General features: G+C 46.0%; 1 protein-coding gene across 3 annotated transcripts in view; it reads right to left on the reverse strand.

Moving 5' to 3' along the window:
• Nucleotides 1–23156, reverse strand: part of LOC147712984 (uncharacterized) — a 373114-nt gene that overhangs the window by 169079 nt on the left and 180879 nt on the right. For all 3 annotated transcript variants that reach the window (XR_015296034.1, XR_015296033.1, XM_086923605.1), the window contains exon 4: nucleotides 15003–15150. Coding sequence is in view for 1 of the 3 variants with exons in the window: in XM_086923605.1 (XP_086779731.1) it covers nucleotides 15003–15150 (148 nt within the window). In the remaining 2 variants the exon portion in view is untranslated. The remainder of the gene's footprint in view (nucleotides 1–15002; nucleotides 15151–23156) is intronic.

Here is a 23156-nt window from a genome sequence, read left to right on the forward strand (position 1 = left end):
CATCTGTTCTTGGCATAGAGGGCTGCAGAGTGGTACATTATGAATAGATCGCCATCTGGTGTTGGGCTCGGATGATTGCACTTTGTTTTTCTCTTGGAGAGTCTTTTGTAGATTGGTGACTCCTCCCTTGGTTGCTAGTGCGCATGGGCATCGGCTCCATCCTTAGATTGTTTTGCCATAGTAGGGTTAGATGGAGTAGTATGATAGAATACAGATAGAAATGCCCATGTAAGTGTATCTAAATAAGATATTGTTGGAACAGACACAGGTTTCCGGGGAGGCTGGGAGGGCATGTACCACTCTGCAGCCCTCTATGCCAAGAACAGATGCATACTGGTAAGTAGCATATTCCGTTCGAGGCATATGGGCTGCAGATGGTACATTATGAATAGACTATACAGCAGGTCTCTCCATAGCGGTGGTCGCCCGTGTCTGTTGCAACAGTCTGAAATAAAGTCTTTAATACAGCTTGTCCCACTCTAGCTTGTTGTGTTGTGTGCACATCTACACAATAGTGATTTGTGAAGGTATGCGGTGTAACCCAGGTAGCTGCTTTGCATATGTCATCTAGTGGAATGTTTCCCAAGAATGCCATAGATGCTCCTAGTTTAAGTGTGGAGTGAGCTCTAGGAGGAACAGTTAATGTCCTCTTTGCTTTTAAGTAGCATATTTGTATGCATTTTACAATCCATCTGGCAATGCCTGCTTTAGAGATGGGATTGCCTTTATGTGTAGGAGAAAACGCTACAAATAGCTGTTTTGTCTTTCTGAAAGTTTGTGTTCTTTCTCTTCTGACATCTAATGTATGTAGGGCCCTTTCCGCTACCGTCTATGGTTTTGGAAAGAAGACCGGTAGTTCCACTGACTGATTGATGTGGAATGCCGAAATTACTGTTGGTAAGAATTTTGGGTTTGTTCTAAGAACCACCTTTTTTAGGTGTAACTGCATGAATGGTTCTTGAATTGTAAACGCTTGTAACTCACTTACTCTTCTGAGTGACGTGATAGCTATGAGGAAGGCACTTTCCATGTGAGGAATTGTATTTCACACCTATGCATAGGTTCAAAGGGTGGTCCCATTAGTTTGGTAAGTACTATGTTGAGATTCCAGACTGGGGAAGGTGGCAGTCTTGGTGGAATGACTCTTTTAAGTCCTTCCATGAAAGCTTTTATTGCTGGTACTTTAAACAGGGAAAGATGTTGCCTGTTTTGTAGGTACGCCGCTATAGCTGCGAGATGAACTCTGATAGAAGTATATGCTAAGTTACATTGCTGCAAGTGTAGTAAATAGCAAATAATCTGTTTAGTGGATGCGTCCAGAGGGTTGATGTGATTACTGTTACAGTGAACATCAAACCTCTTCCATTTTGCTGCATAGCATGCTTTGGTGGTAGGACGTCTTGCTTGTTTAATGATTTCCATACATTCTGGGGGTAAATCTAAATATCCAAACTCTATGACTTCAGGAGCCAGATCGCTAGGTTCAATTGTTTGGGATCTGGGTGCATTATTTCTCCATGGTTCTGTGTAAGGTGCATGGGTAATAATCTTAGCTTTTGATGTGGCACCTGTGAGAGTTGTAGTAGCGTGGTGAACCACGGCTGTCTTGCCCACGTGGGTGCTACTAGTATCATTGTCATTGAGTGCTGTTGCAGTTTCCGAACCACTAATGGAATTAGTGGGAGAGGGGGAAAAGCGTAAGCAAATTTGTTGGACCAATTCATCCATAGTGCATTGCCCTGGGACCGGTGGTGTGGGTACCTGGATGCAAAGTTTTGGCATTTTGCGTTCTGATGATTGGCAAACAGATCTATCTCTGGTTGCCCCCATCTTTGGAAGAATGGCTGCAGTATCTGGTCGTGCAGTTCCCATTCGTGTACTTGTTCTGATTCTCTGCTTAGGATGTCTGCTATCTGATTTTGAACTCCTGGTAGGTGTTCTGCTAACAGATAGATGTTTTGAGGAATGGCCCATCTCCAAATGTCCTGTGCTAGTTTGGATAGTTGGAGAGAATGTGTCCCCCCCTGTTTTTGAATATAATACATTGCAGTCATGTTGTCTGTTCTGATCAGGACTGCCTTGTTGGTTATTTACATTTGGAAAGCTTTTAGTGCTAGAAATACTGCTAGTAATTCCAAGTAGTTGATGTGCAGTTTCCTTTGCTGCACACTCCATTTCCCCTGCACTGTGTATTTGTCCATGTGCGCTCCCCATCCGGAGAGGGATGCGTCCGCTGTCAGTATCACTTGTGGAATCGATTTTAGGAACGACCGCCCTTTGGAAATGTTTGTTGTGTTCCACCACTTCAGAGAGCGATGCGTATGGTTGTCTACCAACACCAGATCTGTAATCTGACCTTGAGCCTGATTCCACTGTGTCGCTAGACACTCCTGTAGTGGACGTATTTATAGTCTGGCATGTGGTATTAGCAGTATGCAGGAGGACATCATGCCTAACAGCTGCATAAACACTCGTGCTGGTAGTGAGTGTTGTGGTTGAAATCTTTGTATCAACTTGACCATTGTCTGTATCCTGATTGGATTGGGGTATGCTTTGGCTCTTTCTGTGTCTATAGTAGCCCCCAGGTATTGTTGAATTTTGTTCGGTTGTAGGTGTGATTTTTTGTAGTTCACCGTAAACCCTAGGTGGTGCAGCAATTGAATGGTCTTCTGTGTGTTGTGAAGGCATTCTTCTTGTGACTTGGCCTTTATTAACCAGTCGTCCAAGTAAGGGAAGACATGTATTTGTTGTCTTCTCAGGTGTGCTGCCACCACAGCTAGGCATTTTGTGAACACTCTTGGTGCCGTTGTGACCCCAAACGGAAGGACTTTGAATTGATAATGTTGTCCTTCCACTACAAACCTTAGGTATTTTCTGTGGGCTTTGTGAATTGGGATGTGAAAGTAAGCGTCTTTTAGATCCAGTGTAGAAAGAAAGTCCCCTTTCTTCAGTAAAGGAAGTACTTGTTGGAGAGTGACCATGTGGAAATGTTCCGAATTTATGTATGCATTGAGAGGTCTGAGGTCCAAGATTGGTCTTAGAGACCCGTCTTTTTGGGGGATTAGGAACTATAGACAGTATACTCCTATCCCTTGTTGATGTTTTGGAACCTTCTCTATGGCATGCTTTTGTAGCAGTGATAGTACTTCTTCTTTTAACAATGTCAGATGGTCTTGACTCATTGGACGCTGTCTGGGGGGATGTTTGGTGGGGTAGCTGTGAGTTTTAGGCAATAACCATGTTGGATAATTTGTCTCCCCACTTGTCTGATGTCATGTTTTCCCAGACAGGTAGGAACTGTGCTAGACGTCCCCCGACCGGTGTTATGTGGTCTGGGGGAAGTTGTATTAAGTCACTGTTTTGGGGTTGGGGAGTTGCAGTTGTTAATATTTCTGCGACCTCTACCCTTGTTGTTGTTACCTCTGTAACTGCCTCTTGAATTACCTCTGGGAGACGTAGGTGTAAAAGAGGTGGATTGCTGACTTGTTCCTGTACTTTTTGAGCCCCCTCTATAGGTGGATCTACGAATGGAACCCCTTTGTGTTGGCTGTTGTAATGCTCCCATTGACTTAGCCGTTTCTGTGTCCTTTTTCATCTTCTCTAAGGTCTCATCTGTGCTTGATCCGAAAAGTGTCTTCTGATCAAAGGGTTGGTTCAATAAAGATGTTTGTACTTCTTGTTTGAACCCTGAGACTCTAAGCCATGCATGTCTCCTTAACATGATACTGGTGTTGATGGATCTTGCTGCAGTGTCTGCTGCGTCCAGGGCGCACTTAATGGAAGTGTTAGTTATTATCTTTCCTTCCTGTATTAGCTGATCTGCTCTCTTCTGATGTTCTTTAGGGAGATGTGCGATGAGTTTCTCTAACTCATCATAATGTGCCCTGTCATAGCGTGCAAGTTGCGCTAGTGTATTGGCTATGCACCAGCTATTTGCTGCTTGTGATGCTACTCTTTTGCCTGATGCATCTATTAACTTTGACTCCTTATCAGGTGGAGGGGCTTCTCCTGTAGATAATGAGTTCGCTCTTTTGCGAGCGTTTGATACTACAAGCGAGACCAGAGGTACCTGCCCCTTGATAAATATTGGGTCCTTTGGAGCTGCCTTATATTTTTTATCAATTCTTGGGTTTAACACCCTAGCCCTCACTGGGTCTTTGAATATGTCTGCTGTGTGACTGAGAAGACCCTTCAGCATAGGTAGAGTACCTGATGTTCTTTGTGCAGTAGGTAGTGTCTCTAATAGGAAATCCTCTACTTACGGTTCTGTATGTAGATCTACCTTATGATATTTTGCTGCCCTATTAATGAGCTGTACAAACCCTGTGTTATCATCAGGTGGTGATGGCTTTGAGGGATATAACTCTGGGTCATTGTCATCATCTGACCCTGCGTCATAATGTTCCCATGGGTCATCCTCATCTGGGATAGTGTCATCGTCCTCATGAGGTTCTCCCTCCCCTGTATCACTGTCTACATCTGACTGCGGTGTAGATGGTCTTGGTGTAGAAGGTGGAGGAATAGTTGGCATAGTGTGAGGAATAGGAGAAGAGGGTGTGACTCTAGGTCGAGGAGAAGTAGGAGGAGTTGTATTTGTCCCTATTGTTCTCTTCTTAGAAGGAAGAGGTTTGTCTTCTAGCTGTTCATTCTTCCTCTTCTTCGTCACTACTTTGCCAGTTCGTGGATCAATAAACAACATCTTTTGTTTCGGATCTGTTTGTTGCTCCTGTGTCGGTACCGAAGCTTTTGGTTCCAAAAGGTGCCTTTGCTTTCCATCGTCAATGTTCGGTGTTTTCGGCACCGAGGATTTGCTCGTTTCCGATTTTTTCGGTGTCAAGTGAGTCTTCGACGTCGAAGCATGTTTCGTTTTCGACATGGAATGTTTCGATGCCGAGCTTTCCCTTGCATGAAGCTTCGGTGTCGAAGTCGATGTCGACCGTTTCTCGGATCCGACATGGTGGGAGACCGAGAGTTTCGGTTTCAGTTTCGGTTTCGTTGCCGAGCCCGAAGGCGGGGCGTCTGAAACTTTTTTCTGCAGTTTGACCGGGCTCGAAGGCGGGGTCGTTACCGCACGGGGTCGTTTTTTTGGTAAGGGGACGTCCTCACTCACGGTTTGTTGAACGTCGAGTTCCTCGAAATCCGACTCATCCCCTTCCGACCCCGACTGTTCTTCATGATCCTCTTCTTCATCGAGGTGCTGGTCTTCGAACAGCTCCGGGATCGCCTCCGACTGCATTCTGAAACCTGGTGTCTTCGAGCTCGACGGTTTCTAATCGTCGACTTGGAGGAGAATGCTGCGCAGGCTTTGCAGTCCCTGGATTCGAGTTCAGGCGATAGGCAGAGGTTGCACACCTCGTGTAGGTCCTTGTGTGGGAACTTAGCACCACACGTTGGACATTTCTTAAATGGAGTCCTTTCCATGGACTCCGGGCTTGACCACGTCGAGAAGGGCCTCTTGTTCGTCGACGTAGATCAAAGTTTTTCGTTGATGTTGGAGTCGAAACGCGTCGGAATGGAAATGAAATCGCGTTCGATAACAATACCGTCGAATTGGAAAGGGAATACGCGCCGAAAAATCACTTCTTTCCGAAGGTGATCTGGAGCGCTTCAATCCTCATCCGAACCCGATGGCGGAAAAAACAATCTAAGGATGGAGCCGATGCCCATGCGCACTAGCAACCAAGGGAGGAGTCACCAATCTACAAAAGACTCTCCAAGAGAAAAACAAAGTGCAATCATCCGAGCCCAACACCAGATGGCGATCTATTCATAATGTACCATCTGCAGCCCATATGCCTCGAACAGAGGATTTTAAGTTCTTCATGTGTTGGAGGCTCTTCTGTATCGTTTTCCCAGGCATCTTTCTCTATGCTTTTGCTTTTACCACATGCAAGGAACTGTGTAGGTGGCAGTCCTAGTTCTTCACCATCTCTTCCACTGTGAAATGTTTTTGATCTTTATAACAGTTCTCTATAGACATTAGGCCTGCTACATCCCAGTTTCGGAGATAATCCACCTGTGTCGAAGTCCAAGCCTGTTTCAGTCCACTGATGAGGATTGTGGGAGAATACATAGGCATAGTCTTGGTTCTCCTTACACATATTTTTCAAACTCTGATTGGCAATCCTACCAATCTGAGCAAAAGCGGGTGCTTCAAGTTACATCTCAATAAGAAGGGCAACAGTTCTCAGGGATGATTATTGCTTGTCTTTGTGGTTATTTCTGGAATATTACGCCCCTGCAACTATTAGTACAACCTCTGGAATTGAGAAGCCAAATAATGAGCTTCATGATCCAGTGCGCCTAACCCAACCTCTGAACTGGGCGCCTTCAGGATAGCCCGGATTGTTTCAAGTTCTCTAAACAATTTGTGGGCAATCTAGATTGATGAATTCATAATACAAATATAACAATCTTGGTAGCCTTATCATTTTTGACAAAACCATCCAGCCTATGACTGAGATCAGAAATGTTTTTCAAAATTCAATATTATTGTTCAACGAACGTTAGTGCTGCACCCAAAATATCATCCATCAAATCTATGTCTGTGTGGCATGCCCTCACTAGGTATCTGAAAGTATGAGTACTGCACACTGTGCTCTATTCCTTCTGTGCTGTAGGTTCAGTTGTTGGATCAGAGTCTACCAGAAATGGTCGTCTTCCCCCAGTTGGTGCCAGAGGGAACCCAACTTCTTCCAACAAGGGTAGCATCCTCTCAAGATCTACAGGGCTGTTCCTAAACATTTATCAGCATATTGTCAATGGTATAATCCATCTATCAATGCTATACCCCTACTCAGATGCTCGATCCAGCTTATTTACACAAAGGGCTCCACAACCAGTGCAAAAAGCATTGGGCACAGTGGACAACCCTGTATTGTCCCTCGAAATACTTCACAAGCTGCTGATATCAGTTTGCCAGTTCCTACTCGTGCGGCTGACTTTGTGTAAAATTGTTGAATCTACTGTGTCCAGCCGAGTCCATACTCATGCATTTAGGAACTGACTGCTAAAACCTCCAACTGAGAGTGTCAAAAGCCTTCTCAAGGTTGATTTACAGGATTATTGCCCCTGATTGATACTCAATTGATATGTCCTCAAGTATACAAATTAGCAGCCTGAAGGTTACTGAAGTGCTCCTGAATCTGATTTGGGTGTATCGTATGGTCATCAAGGGCAATAGATGGTTATCTAATACCTTACTCAACACCTTATATACCGAACTGAGCACCAGTAGTGGTCAATAAGATGATATATACAACAAATCTACGTGGGGCTAAGCCTTAGGCAGGGATACAAACAGAGCCTGCCACCACTATGAGGGTAGCAGTTTGGGCACCCCTCCCAGTTCAACAACACTACAATCCATGAGGCAGGCCTATATCATGGTGCACACGCATGCAGGAGTCCAGACAATTGAGATTGTTGGCTAGGACAACGGTCCAAGATGGCGGATTGACACCGCCGGAGTGGAGAACGCTGAACGGGTCCAGGCGGATGCTAGGCTAATGGACTGACACAGCTACACAATACAGGAGCTGTAACGATGTAAGGTCCACATTGAATCACTTGCTCTGTGCAGGGGGGAAAAAAAACGGAAAAAGAAGAGCCCAGAGACTTACTCAGACCGCAAGGATCGAATCTTGAATGTGGCAGCTACGGCTGATTGGGAGCAGTATCCGGAGCCTGCTACGATCTACTAGCACAGAGAAACTTGCGAACACATCGCGTTTTACTCAGGAACCCTCGAAAGGCTGGCTGAGTTGGGCGAGTTTGACGAACTGGGCGAGATCGAGACCGACGGCAGTCAATTGGTTTGGTCTGCGTTCCCCCGCGGCACCGGCAACAGCACTGCCAGAGAAAGTGAGCGATAGCGGGATGGCGCCGAAACCCCCTACACGGACAACCCGCACAACAGCAGCTAGCGGGAGAGCGACGGCCACACCGGTATCCTTGTCAGTGGCTGCTACAAATGAACTAACAGCAAGTAAAAAGTATTTTTCTCTTAACAACGCTATGGAGGCAGCTTCGGATGTGGAACAACTGCACTTTGGTAAACTCGGGGACAAAAACCCAGCTCGTGTGAAAGGTAATGCAGCAGATAACGCTATAGATAACATAGCAAAAAACCTTTTGTCAAACGAAGGGGGTCAAATAAGTACAAAAGAATCTGAGAAGTTATGTCAAAGTGGCACTGCAGTAACACAGAACGTTGCTACTTTAAACACTGTAAATATCTTATCTGCGTCAGACACTACGGAGATGGTTGGTACAGAGGAAGGGGTAACAGATCCAACTAATGTGCCTACTACTCTTGCTAAAGGAGATACCGAACCTTTAGAGCCCTTAGAGCCTCAGACTCTGATTCAGAATAAGGTGATCAATACCGATACAAACATGAAAGCCCCTCACATTGAAATGACTAGTATAACTAGCATGACTTCAGACAAGGGGAATGTTGAGGGTGTGGAAGAAGGTGAGGGAGGTGAAAATACCGACAACACAGACATTGCTGAGACAGATGAAGAATATGTGGATCTTAATGAACAAGGGAGTAATACGCTTTTAAAAGTGATCAAAGACAAAAATAAAGCTTTCAACTCCAAAAAATCGAAGAGTAAAAATAAGAAAGAGGTTGCTAAAATCATAGCAAATCTAAAACAAATGTATTGAAGGCGATTGCTGAGAACAGTCCAATCAGACAGTGGGTACAGGCTAAGGGTGGCGTAAAATCTATGGCGATGAGACTGTCTGGTAATAGCCCCAATGATCAAAACATTATTTCCAACAATTTAAAACAGATCAATGTACCACTCAGCCCCACTCAGTCTACTATTTCTAATATGATAAAGGCAAAGGCGAAGACTGATAGTCTTGATAAATCTGGCCTGATTAAGGAACCTATAAGTCTTCTGGGGAAAGTTTATTGGACCATCCACATTCACATCCTTCTGTACATACTCCGATACTTATTGAAGATAACTCCGCTTCTTTGTCAATTAGCTGCAGCAGTAGCAGTAGCAGTAATAAAAGCAGCGGCAGTATAACCCAGGATTTGTCTAACACTCCAAGGGCGTCTATATGCGATGTAGCAACGACTCCGATAGGAGAGACTATACAAGAGATACATCCGGGAGATATTGCTTCATCTTTATCTATCGGGCCAACAGAATGGATTCCGCAAGGGGAGGTGTCTGCTTCTTTTCAGACAATTTTGCATCTCCTAAATGAACAGAAACAAGAAGCTAAAAATCATTACCAGCAAATGAGGGAAGATAATAATAGAACTCAAACCTCTGTGCAAGAGATGGCGTGCAAACTGGGGGCGGCGTCTCAAGACATAGAAGAACTGCAGCAAAGAGTGGTGGTAACAGAGGAGAAATCACTACGCTCTGAAATAGCAGTGAATAAACACGCCTCTCAACTACTTCAGATGCAAGCTAAGCTGGAAGACTTAGAAAATAGACAAAGGAGACAGAATCTCCGCGTTTTTGGCATTGCTGAAGGAGCGGAGGGGGCAGACCCGAGAGCATACATCACTCAATTATTCCAAAAGGCCTTTCCCGACCTCTCAGATTGGGATTGGGACTCTCAGATTCAGCGAGCTCATCGATTACCCCTAGTCCAGAAGGACAAGAGCGGTAAATTTCCACGACAAATTCTGATCTACATTGGTAACTACTTGCTCCGACAAGCTATTTCTTTAAAAGCACGGCCTAACACTCCTGTCACTATTGATTCTATTACCTTTTTTGTGAGATCGGATCTAAGCAAACTCTCGCTAGAAAGACGATGGAAATTGAAGCAATTCATAGATCCGATTAAAGAACTTGGATATCAAGTTTATTTGCAGGAACCTGCAAAACTGAAAGTGATTAAAAACGGCCGATCCTATTTCTTTTTGGAAGTAAATGAGGTTGAAAATGCTATTGCCTCCTGGCGACTGGGGAAATGATTAAGCTAATGACTAATGCCCAGCATATATGGTTTAGTGGTTTCTTCTGGTTTCTCTGGTTATACTTTTGTTAGCTTTAAAGTTTGCACGATATTTAGGTGATTGCTCCTATGGCTAGGTTATAGTCGAGATAAAGAGTATTGTGTAGCACGGGGTTTTTTTTTTCTTTCTAGTGCGTGCAATGATTAGTATTGAATACCTGGACCCTATTAGCGCTCTATCCGCTCACCGACTGCCAGGGGAACGGCAGTCAACAGAACGGGGGGACCTGTAGGTAATTATGGGGTGGGGTGAGGGTGGAGCAGAATGTGGGGTGGGCAAGGGGAAGAAATGGTTTGGGGTAAAAAATGCATCAAAGGACACAATGATAAAAAAAACTAAGAGGAATTATAAGGCTGCTATGATGTATTATAGAGGTCATTCAGATAGCAATTTACATAATTTGAAATGCATCTAATAAAATGCTTAACCTGGAACGTGTCAGGTTTAAATAATAAAATAAAGCGGCGTCTTGTATATGAGGAGCTTAGGATATATAACCCGCAAATAGTGGTTCTTACTGAAACTCATATTGCTTATAAAGATAAACATTTGCTTAAACAACTAGGATATGATACTTTAGTGTGCACTGAATTTAATGCTTCAATTCGGGGGGTAGCGATTTTAAAACATAAAGGATTAAAATGTGAGATAATCAAGACATTAACTGATAAAGCTGGCAGATGGGCGATAGCACAGATAAAGTTAGAAAGCTGTAAATATACAATATGCGGAGTTTATGCATCAAATCAAGATGAGCCTATAATTTTTGATCAGATCAATATGGAATTACTTGGTTGGGAGGGGGAATATATTGTGTTGGGTGATTTTAATTGTATAATGAATTACAACTTGGACATTACTAGGAAAAACTCTTTTCAGAGATAGAGGAAAACTAGAGCTGCAATTTTGGATTTAGCAGCTATACATCTCCTAAAAGATGTATGGAGATGTCTAAATCCTGAAATAGCTGGCTACACATTCTACTCTGCCGCGCATAAGGTATGCTCACGCATAGACATGATATGGGCTTCAGACTTGATTCTTGGTAACTGTTCAATGGCTATACACCCAAGGGTAACCTCGGACCATAACCCGATTTCTTTAACATTTGCACTAGCAACTGAAGAGGCTGCCCCTCGTTCCTTCTCATTTCCTCGATATCTGCTTTCTGACAGGATGTTTGTAACTCAACTTAAAGAGCATATAAAAGAGTTTATTGATATAAACATACAATCCAGCTCACCCTGGATAGTATGGGATTCTTGCAAAGCAAGCATACGTGGATTCACCCAACAATACATCTGGAGACAAAATAAAGAACTTCGAAATTTAAATGAGGGAAGGCTCACTGAAATCCGTGATATTGAACTTCAAATATCTGACGCTATTAGCAATGGCGTTTTAAACCTAGATGAATTACATTTTAAACTAATTGAGCTTAAAGCTGCATTAAAAGATCTTCTTAAGGGTAAAAGTATTAACAAATTAAAAAAATATCAACTAGATCAGTATGAAAATGGTGATAAGAGTGGTAAACTACTGGCTTACAAAGTTGCTGAAGACCGATCTCAAAATATGGTTAAAGAAATAAAGGGGATAATAATCAATTATTTTGTGACTCAAAGTCGATATTACAACAATTTGCTTCCTTCTATCAAGTTTTATATACACCAGAAGCTGCTATCTCAGATGATAGCATTAACAATTATATAAACTTAAACAAAGTCAAAAACTTAAAGCCGGAACAATCTGCTCAATTAGCGGCCGACATTACAGCAATAGAAATTAGGGATGCTATCAAATCTTTAGCAATGGGCAAAGCTGTAGGGGAAGATCTTATTCCTTTGGAACTTTATAAACACTGTATTGAGGAACTGATACCATTATTTACTGATGTGATTTGTGCTATAGGTAAAGGGCAACAAGCACCCAGATCTTGGAATTTAACACAAATTATTTTCTTTTTAAAAAAAGGTAAGGTACCCCAAGAGAGAGGATCATACAGGCCAATTTCACTTATCAATAGTGATGCAAAAATCTTTGCCAAAATATTGGCTACTAGGTTAGCGCCATTCATGTCCCAACTTGTTTCTCCCCAACAACACGGTTTTATTCCAAACCGAGACACTACAGCGCATATCAATATGGCCATTTCTGCCTTTGATGCTGCACGGACTAAACTCGCCCCACTCGGTATGATCTTATTAGATGCAGAAAAAGCATTTGACCGGGTGGGGTGGGGTTTCTTGTGGGCAGCTTTACAGGCATTTGGTATCAATGGTCAACTTTTACGATGGATTCAATCGATATACGATAATCCCATGGGTAAGATTTCGTATATGGGGAAATGCTCCACTATGTTTCCTATTAAAAGGGGGACAAGACAGGGGTGCCCTTTATCACCCCTGCTTTTTGCTTTAGGGATAGAACCTTTTTTAATCGCACTTCAACGCCAAGCTTTAATTTGTCCTTTTATTAATGGCTCAAATAAATTAGATATTACTGTATACGCTGACGACATTGCAGTTTTTTCCCCAGATGTCTCTAAAACCATGAAAGGCATTATAATAGAAGCAGGTTTATACGGCTCCGTTTCTGGTTACAGACTTAATACTTCAAAAACTCAAGTTGTTATGAATTATCAGCCAGCTGCCCCTATCTCTGGAACGTGTTGCGCTGCAACCTATCTAGGCGTTAAAATTTCTTCTGATATTGACTCTATTATAGTACTAAATAATGAACCTTTATTAAAAGAGACCGCTATGCAACTTAAGAAATGGCATAAACTGCCAATTAGCATGATTGGCCGAATAAATTTAATTAAAATGAAAATTTTGCCTAAGTTTTTATATTTGTTCCGAGCGATTCCCTTACGTGTTAATAATTCTTTTTTCCTTAGATTAGAAGGTATCATTGGCAGTTTTGTATGGGGATATAAAAAAGCCCGACGCGCCGTATCATCACTTAAACTCCCCTTTAGTCAAGGGGGACTGGCGCTCCCGGACTTCAAATTCTATTATTGGTCAGCATTTCTGATTCGGCTACGTAGTTTGACAGTCATGGATAAATGCTTGTATTTTCATAGGTTCTTATTAGGACCGGATGCTAATATGTTTTTCTATAGGCTGAATGACCCCAATTACTTCAAAAGGGTTAAATTCAAGACTATACGTGATACCGTGAGTATTTGGCGATCGATTATGGCTAAATGCAATACTTCTCCTTTACATTGTAAAACACCTTTATGGGGCAATCCTGGTTTTCCTATAATTTTTCATGATCCAACCTGTCGATTGTTTTTAAATTCTGGTATTAGATTTTTGGGAGATTTATATGACCATCAGGGTTTTATGGCATTTGATAAAATGAAACACTGTTATAATTTATCCGAAATGGCAAGGTTTAAATACTATCAGATTAAAGACTTTTTGGTGAAGAAACTAGAACTCACTATGGTATTAGACTCTGAGTTATGGGATTGTATTTATAGAGATGTAGACAAATCCATGATTAGCTTAGGATACAAGCTTTTTTCTGACCTTAGGATTGGCGATGTCATTAATTTAACAGAGAAATGGAATAGAAAATTGCTTTGACTATACCAACTGATTTAATTACTACATCTCTTAAAAGTCTAAACTTATCTGTTCAATCTTCTAGTCTAAAACTGCAAATGTTTAAAACTGTTTGTCAATTATACCATACTCCTGAAAGGATCCTTAAATGGGCAACGAACAATAACTATTCTGATCGTACGAAATGCCCTAAATGTGACCTGAGCGGGGCGGATATTACCCACATGTTTTTTTCTTGCCCACGTCTTAGTGAATATTGGGAAGGAATAACTAAGGTGATTGCTGATAGACTTGAGCAACCCTTTTCATTTTCATATACTGATGTTTTGGTGGGCATCAATGGGGGTAAAAGTGCGTTCAGAGATCTGCTGAATATTCTAATTACATGTGCTAGATTAACTATTGCTAGAGCCTGGATTAAAAAAAAAACACCAATAGTTCTGGAATGGTGGAGCCTAGTTAAGGAAACATATAATATGGAGATTGCTATTGCGGATTCAAGGGGGCTACAGGCCAAGCGAAAAATTGATAGAATTTGGGGTTTATTTATGTCTTAATCATTTTTTTCCTAAAACTTATGTTTGTATGACCTTTTTTATTTGCTATGGCCTATGCAATGTTTTATAATTGCTTACTGTAGTTATTGAAAATTGTTTTATATCTTGTGTAAAACGAAATGTTTTATGTCTTGTGTGCCCATTTGATGCAAATAAAAACTATTAAAAAAAAAATAAAAAAAAAATAAATAAATAAAAGGAGTCCAGACAAGAGTACAGTTGGGCACTCAGGCAGGGATACACGTTCATTGCCATACAGAGGACTTTTCCGTCCCAACAGATGGTTTCTCCTTCCTATGGCCCTTTTTAATTTTTTTCTGGAAAGATGTATTTGGAGATCTTACCATCGAAGGAGACTGTGGCCAAAAATAGCTTGATTTCTTGCTATGGTTTTCAGCTACATCGAAGAACAGGAATTGGAGACCACTGCATTGCGTTCCAAGACCAAATGTCACCTACACATACATGCGAGTCGACAAGGACTCTTTTTTGTGGTTTCTGCAATAGGGTCCAAACCTTGAAACCTTTGGAGAAGCCATCTGACCTAGTCACAGTCAAAATACGTACGAATTTTACTGGTGAAACATTCACAGATTTCTGGGCCCATGTCAATGAGGCACTTCAGTACATAAACTGATTGCTGTGCACCGGTTACTGCCTAATATGCCCTAACGTTGTCACATCCGGGAGTAAGACTCAAGTTTAAAGCAGCATGGCACTAGCTAGAGGTGTTGGAGGGCATTTGCTGAGGAAACGTTTTCCAGACCAGTCTGACATCTGCAGGGATTTTCATGAGGTTAGAAATCGGTAGAAAGATGTAACCATCAGATATGTACATTAAAATAAAATCTGAGATATAAAATAAACACTTACCCAAACTTGGTGTTGTAAATTTTCATTCCTATCACGCCAGGTTGAGAATATTGTGCTTCAATGACCCAGTCATGGTTAATGTTCAGCCATCTCATGCCACTGCGAACCTGCCAATGGTAGTCGGCGTCCTGAGGTCCATTACTTGGTTCTTTAAATAGAAAAGAGGAGCACCATATTGTCACTTATAAAAATGAATAGCTGCAAGACCTAAAATGTTTCTTTCCTCAGACCCTTGTACTGTGTTATTAGAATGAGAAAGGTACACTTAATTTGGCACTTAATTAGAGGAGCTCTAATGCAGAGTCCTTGAAAGTCTGCAGCAAGGGCCAATCTGTGAACTGGTGAATGACTCTTTTTGCCACTGTTTAAAACCTGACACTGAATGATGCTCAAGTTATTGATGGTACTTTAACACATATGAAATTGGTAAATAAAGTTTAAGAAAAAAAGGTTAAAAAAAAATATGTGCATTTTAATTGCTTGCACCACACAATAGTTGACGCCGAAATGGTTAGGCCGCATCTTCCTAGGGGCAAATTACACCTGCCCGCGATGCTCGGAGGCTACATGGTGTGGTGCTAACTGATTATTAGCCATTACTGGGAAGGGATGTGAACACACCTATCTGATACAGTAAATAGACAGATACACAAGGAGGCTACACACTGCCTATTGGGACCCATCGTACAAATGAAGAAAGCTAAAAACATGAACTTGTTTATTAACCTGGCCCTTACACTTGCCAAGTGACGCACAGCCACGCTCTGGAAATCGCCCTTGCTGCTCTGTTGGGCCTCTGTTGAGAGTCCTAAAAGCTGGAATGCCTGGTAAAACCGGGAACTGAACAAACAATGACAGCTGCTACAGGGAATTCCCCATCAGTGAACTAGGATGAATGCCCCGGTTACTTACCGGTAATCTTCATTACTCCGAGTATAGTCTTCCTCGCCACATGACTTACATAGTGAGCTTCAGCTCCACACCAGAACCCTCCAAAGCAAAAAGTAAGCCTCCCATGCCTCCCATCCCTTCCCAAGATGGCTGACCCATTACCACCTGACCTCTATAAGAGGCGGGCCGGCCAAACCCATCAGCCTGAAACAACCAAGCACAAACATGAAGCCGATAGCCAGACAGGGAGGGAGGGATGGGAAGTCGTGTGGCGAGGAAGACTATACTCGGAGTAATGAAGATTACTGGTAAGTAACCGGGGCATTACCTCCTCGTTAGTCTTCCTCGCCACATGACTTACATAGTGAGCACATACCAAAGCCAAGCGGCTTCATGGAAACTCACAAGAAACCAACAGACCAGAAGGGGATGACCACGAAAGAGGGCAAACCCAACAGACCAGTACGAGCTTCAGCTCCACACCAGAACCCTCCAAAGCAAAAAGTCAGCCTCCCATCCCTTCCCAAGATGGCTGACCCATTACCACCTGACCTCTATAAGAGGCGGGCCGGCCCAACCCATCAGCCTGAAACAACCAAGCACAAACATGAAGCCGATAGCCAGACAGGGAGGGAGGGATGGGAAGTCGTGTGGCGAGGAAGACTATACTCGGAGTAATGAAGATTACTGGTAAGTAACCGGGGCATTACCTCCTCGTTAGTCTTCCTCGCCACATGACTTACATAGTGAGCACATAGCAAAGCCAAGCGGCTTCATGGAAACTCACAAGAAACCAACAGACCAGAAGGAGATGACCACGAAAGAGGGCAAACCCAACAGACCAGTACGAGCGGAAGGACCACCCAGGGGGAGGCAACCACGAGTAGGAGAACCAACCCAGGACAGAAGACACCGGGAAGGCCGAAAGAAAACCCGGACCCCAGAGACACCAAGCGCCGCCAGGAAAACCGCCCTAACCGAAGGAAGGCAGAGACAGGCACGGGACCGGACTGCACGGAGCCAAAAGGCAACAGCAACCAGGACAGGAACAGAAAAGAGAAGGCCCGAACAACACACCAGGGCAGCCCAACAGGCAGCACAAAGCAAGAGGGGAGCAAAGCCCAAAGAGAGGAATTGAACGAACAGAGGGCACCCCTACCACAGCGACCCAATAAATATACCAGCACACAGAGAGACTCAGTCCGTCAATGGCAGCGGCACCAGACGCAACCCAACAGACAGGCAAGAGCCGGAAGAACGGGAAAAGGGCGCAGAAAAGAAACAGAAGGGGGAGAAACCCCAGTCGCAGAAAGGACCCCCGGAAGGGACCGCGACCCCAAGGAGAGAACCCAGGCAAGGCACCACATCCACACGCACGGAGTACCACCCACAGCCAGAGAGCCGAACCACCCCAAACCAAAAACCGGAGGGGAGGAGAAAACAAACCACCAGAACCGGTGGCAAACAGGGGCAGAGCAAATGGAACCAGGGGAAACCCAGACTGGCAGGAGCCGCAAGAACGGACCGATGTGCAGAAACCAGCACCCCACCCGAACAAAAAAGGAAAAGGCACCCAAGCCCCACCAGCAAGGAGAGGCAGGCGGGACACGGAACACAGCCGCCCAAAGGACCCCAGGACGGGATCCAGACCGCAAATGGAGAGCCCAGGCAGGTGCAAAGGAAAAACAGACACCGGAGGCAGCAGGAAATCACAACAAAGCAAACCCGACAGCAAGGGCACCGAAGAGGCCCAGGACCAAGGCCAAGCCCCAAACAGGAAGGCGAACACCCACCAGGGGGCCCATGCACAAGAAAGCAGGACGAACCCGGAAGGAAGAGGAATGCAGAATGAACGAGTGAGACAGCTCAGCGCAGGGGACAAAGAAAACACCCCTGCAAGAACCCACACGCAACAAAGGAGCCGCCGAGGAAAGCACCCAGGAGGCAAAAACCAACAAACCTTGGGACACGAACCCAAGACCGCAGGCGGAAGAGTCAGCCAACAGAAACCCCAGCCACAGTGACACAACCCCATACCCAGGACTGATCCAGCCGAGAGAACCGACAGGAACCGAAGGGAACACAGGGGCAAGGCCACAGGCAGCAACCCACCAAAGGTGAGACAGCCAGAACAGCTGAGCGGAACGAGTCCGGGAAAACCAACACCCCCAGGGAGAAAACCCGGGCCGGAAGGACCCAGCAACCCCACCAGGGGAAAAGAAGAACAGGACCCAAACCGCACAAGGAGCCCCGGACCCGACCGGGGAAGAGAGCTGGGAAAACCAGCAGCCCCAGGCAAACAAGCACAGCTGAACCAAACGCCTCAAGGGGCAAGAAAAAAAACGAGGCAGGACATGAAACCCCAGAACCTAGGGAGCCAGAGCCCACAGAGGCCCAACACGGACCACAGAGCAAACCCAGAGCCAAGAACCGCAGGAGCAAAAACGAGAAGAACCCAGGCGAGCCCACCAACAGGAGAAACATCCCGGCCACGCCCACAAGCCCAGGCAAAGCAGGGAGCCCGGACAAAACTGCAAGAAAAAAACAGCACCGGGGACCCAAACTGGAAGAGAGCGACAGAGGCAAGCCCGCAAACCCCAGAGGGAACGAGGCAGAGCATAAACCGCTCAGGAGAGCAACAAGAAGCCACCGCGAGGCAGGGGCAAAAACAAGCCAGGGGCGGGCCACAGAAGGCAGATGAGAAACTGCCAACAAATGCACCAATCAACCCAGCACAGACTCAAGCACGCCCCAAAGGCGGAGAGGACGCCAACACCCGGGAAGGGGAGCCACAGAGCACCGGGACCAACCAGACGGGGAGGCCAGATACCCAGGCACACGGAGCCTAAAAACCCACCCCACGGAAGGACACCACCAGGGTGGACAACCCAGACAAGAACAGCCAGGGGGCCACACAAAACCAGATGAAGGGGGACAGCCACCCAAGGGAGGAGAACCACAGAGCAACCCGAGGAGCACAACAGCCAACAACATGAGCGAACCATGAGGAGCAACAGAGCCCCAACCCCCAGGAAGCGAAGAGAAAGAACGACCAGGAGGAGGGTGCAAGGGACGCCCGCTAGTACCAAGGAGCAGGAGGAGGCAGAGGCCAAAGGCCACCAGGAGACCACAGGAGCAGCCCGAAGGAAGAACAGGACCCGAAGGCCACATCAACCAGGACAGACCCCGTACAAAGTGGGTAGCAGGCAGGAGAACACAGGACGGGAGACAAGAACGCCCCCAAACGCAACAGTGCAGCAGACACTCCATCATGCGCAAAAGAAACACGCCAGTCAGCGTGACAGTGCAACATACACGAGCACTGAAAGAAAAACATAACAGGTGCAACAGTAAAGCGCACGACCACCCGAAGGTGTCCAGGCGCTGAATAACAGACGGTCATAGACACACAACCCAACGGGACTCAATCCAACGACCCCAAATGGATGAAAGGCCGAGTATCAGACAAGAACGCACACACGACTTCAAACCACAGGAAGGCGAGCCAGCGAGAGGCCCGACCAGCCGTCAGAGGCCGAAGTCCGGCAGCACCAGTGTGGTAACCCCGCGGTCAAGCATCCCAGTACAGTGGGGAGACAGACACCTGCAGGAGCCGAATGTAGGAGCAACCATCCCTCGCAACAGCTTGGAAGAAATAACGGATACATGAATAAATCCGGAACAGCCAATATAACAACCAGCCCCACGCCAGAACCACGCGCACCCAAACCCCTCAGTATGGCACCAAAACAGGAGAAGAGCCACCAAAGCGAGCACCAGATCAAGAGAAATACCCAGAAGGGCCCAACACCACGGCCAGAAGAGCACATACTAGAGTACAAAACCAGGGAAACAGATGAGCACAGACCCCCAGAAGGGAATTCCGGCACCCAAGCACGGGGAGAAAAGGCGAAGTGCCCAGGAGTTGATGCCGAGTCAGGAACACAGTCCCCCAGTTCCAAGGACGACAGTCCAGAACAAGCATTGGAAATGCAATAGGTCTCGCATTAGAAAAGTTGGAGCTTTTGGTTTTGTAAATGACAAATATTTTATTTATTTGTTGGTTTTTAAAATAGCTAAATTGATAGCTTTGTCATTTACAACGCCAATAGTTATAACTTTTGCGAATGTGACACCTATAGCATTTGGAATGCAACATGTTTTGTATTTACGTGACTTATATGGCAGCTCTCGTCGTTATGCTACATCTCTAGAGAGCAGGAGAGTGCAGCAGGGGAGAGAAGCACAGCAATGCAATATGTCTCGTATTAGGAAAGTTTGAGCTATTGGTATTGTAAAGGACACATTTTTTATGTATGTGCTTGTTTTTAAAATAGCGAAATAATAGCTTTGTTATTTACAATGCCAATCGTTTTATCTTTCGCAAATGTGACACCTATTGTAACACAATATGTGTTGTGAGGGTGAGTGAGGGTGAGGTGTTGAGGGTGAGTGAGGGTGAGGGTGAGTGAGGGTGAGGGGTTGAGGGTGAGTGAGGGTGAGCTAACACATCTTGCGCCAGTAACAACAGTGGTGTTTCTAAATCCCGCTGATCCCTACTAAATCAAAGTATCTTATGGGATATCGCTCCTGTCATTGTGCTGGGGCGGTGCAGTTACCATGCTTCGGAGGTAGCCGAGCTTCTCCTTCCCCCTCCGTCCTGCGTCTGCAGCTGGGGAGATCAACAGCAGAGATCTCGGTCAGAGAATCGGACGACACTGCGGAAGTAAGCACTGGCCCTTCTTGCAGCAGCCATGACGGTCACTCTATCCGAACGAAGTCCCGCGGAGGAGGAGTGTACTTCTCTACAGACACCGAATAACAGTGACGGACGAGCAAGCGGTGACACTAAAAAGGGACTACGGTAGCCCTCGCCAGTGTAGTGTAAACGTGTCTGCCATGATGGGTTGGTGGTTCTGGTGCTTGTGTTAAGCGACTATAAAAAAAACGCGTATGAAATTAGTTCCGTTGGAGTTTTTAAACTACGTCAGCGTCAAAGAATTAATGTAAATAGGTAACAATATTTGATTTTTAGACTCTAAATTGATGCGTTGGTCCTCCACACGATAAACTGCGATGATTTAGTTTCGTGAAAATGTGTTAATGCTTAGTTGATACAGCGTTCTTCAAAAGCACCAGAATCAAGATTCCAAAATTGCTACAGTGTTTATGGAGAAAAGAGACTAGGTTTACTGGCCTATATGATTCGTGACATGAAAAACGAATGTAAATACTTCTAAATAGTTGGGAAATTCCGCTTACCAAATGTGACACTATCACGCCTGTTTTACAAACATTACTTTGCCATTTGGCACGTGAAGTTTCACATTTAAACATCCTCGTAACGGGCTAAGAATTCATGCAAAGTTGTAATGTTGACAAAAATAGCCAGGGCTTGCAGCCTGAGGTTGTCGCACGTGACGGGGCGGATCTCGCTTGTCCGCCTCAGTATCTGAGGACTTGTCCGAAGTATTGGCCTCGCAGCATCAACAGCAAACACCGCCGCCATGTTGCTTCAACGATGTCCGCAGTTGACTCAAGTACGAACAGACGGCGGGCAGGGGAGGGGGCGGAGCGGGGAGAGGGAACAGACGGAGGGAAGGCCAGATAAGGGGAGGGGGAGGAGAGTAGGAGGAGGAGAGTAGGGGAGGCAGGGCCTAGCGGCCGTGCAATCAAGAAGTGAGGGGGCGGGAGAGTAGGCAAGGCAGGCGGCTGGGGGGAGGGGGGAGGAGAAATGCGACGCGACATGGCAGGCAGGGGAGGGGGCGGAGCGGGGGTGTGGGAGGAGTGCGGGAACAGACGGCGAGGGGAGGAGAGTAGGAGGAGGAGAGTAGGGGAGGCACGGCCTAGCGGCCGTGCAATCAAGAAGTGAGGGGGCGGGAGAGTAGGCAAGGCAGGCGGCTGGGGGCATGTGCACACGCTTTTAAGCTCAATGCGCATGCGCATTGAGCTTAAAAGTCACGGGCACTGCAAGGAATCGCCACGATTCCTTGCAAGTTGGACAAAGAGTGGATAAGCCCCCATTGTCTCGCTTGCTCGATGCGCATGCGCATAGACAGGCGAGACCTAAAAAACGAACTCATAGCACCCTTACAGAGGAAGAGCACCCGCCAGCAGAGGGCCACCATGACCTTAAAACCACGTAAACGGGGAGCGACCGCACACCACCACAGCAGCAGCAAACAAGGCAGACCGGAACTGCAGCGCGGGGAGAAAGAAGAGCGAGGGCACAAAGCACCCCAACAAACCACGGGTGTGCAAGACGTGAGAACCACCATGGGAGAGGCCGCAGCCCGTACGCCCACCGTATAGACCGGAACCCGACGCTGCAGGAGAAAGGAGGGACCAAAGTAAGCTGCCGCAAACTGTCCACATGCAAACTTCACCTCATGTATCAATACCGAGCCCCCCCCGTGAAGTGCAATGATACCACCGGGTAAAGACCGCGATTAATAAAAACGCAGAAAGAAAAAAATAAATCACCGGCAGAAAACTAGAACCCAGCACCGGAGGAGTACAGTGCTGAGAGAATGCAGGGGTGGAGAAACCCCAAACACAGCCCCCGCCGCAGCGCAAAAAAACCGGGCACCAAGCAAACAATAGGAGCCCACAAAGGGACCGGCAGCACAGGGAGAGGCATGGCAGAGCGCCGGCCATAATCCCAAACAGTACCCCAGCCACCCCCTCCTGGAACCCATGGCCCGCTGGAGCAGAGCCTAACTGGACAGTACACACCAGGGTAAGAGGGGGAAAGAGCCCAGGAACCAAGGGTCCGCTAGAGCAGGACCTCCAACCAGAGGCCCATGTACCTGCTACAGCAGGCACCACTTACCTGAAGACGCATCTGGAGAGAAATGACGCGCAGAACAAAAAAAACAGGCTGATGGGTTGGGCCGGCCCGCCTCTTATAGAGGTCAGGTGGTAATGGGTCGGCCATCTTGGGAAGGGATGGGAGGCATGGGAGGCTGACTTTTTGCTTTGGAGGGTTCTGGTGTGGAGCTGAAGCTCACTATGTAAGTCATGTGGCGAGGAAGACTAACGAGGAGGTAATGAACCTGTCCGCGGTGGAGGCCAACACGGACAAAGGCTGCCTTGAGCTACATCCGGGGCGACATAAACACAGGGTTGTGCTGCGGTTCCTCACACATGCTCTAGCTAGGGCACCCTTCCAAGTTTACATCGCACCAACACTGCTCCTGTACAACCCTGCACCCTCGTCACAATGTGGACCACACACACCGTAGCCCCTTCCTCACTGGGGCC

This window comes from Lissotriton vulgaris, chromosome 5 (genome assembly GCF_964263255.1).
Source record: "Lissotriton vulgaris chromosome 5, aLisVul1.2, whole genome shotgun sequence".
NCBI lineage: Eukaryota > Metazoa > Chordata > Amphibia > Caudata > Salamandridae > Lissotriton > Lissotriton vulgaris.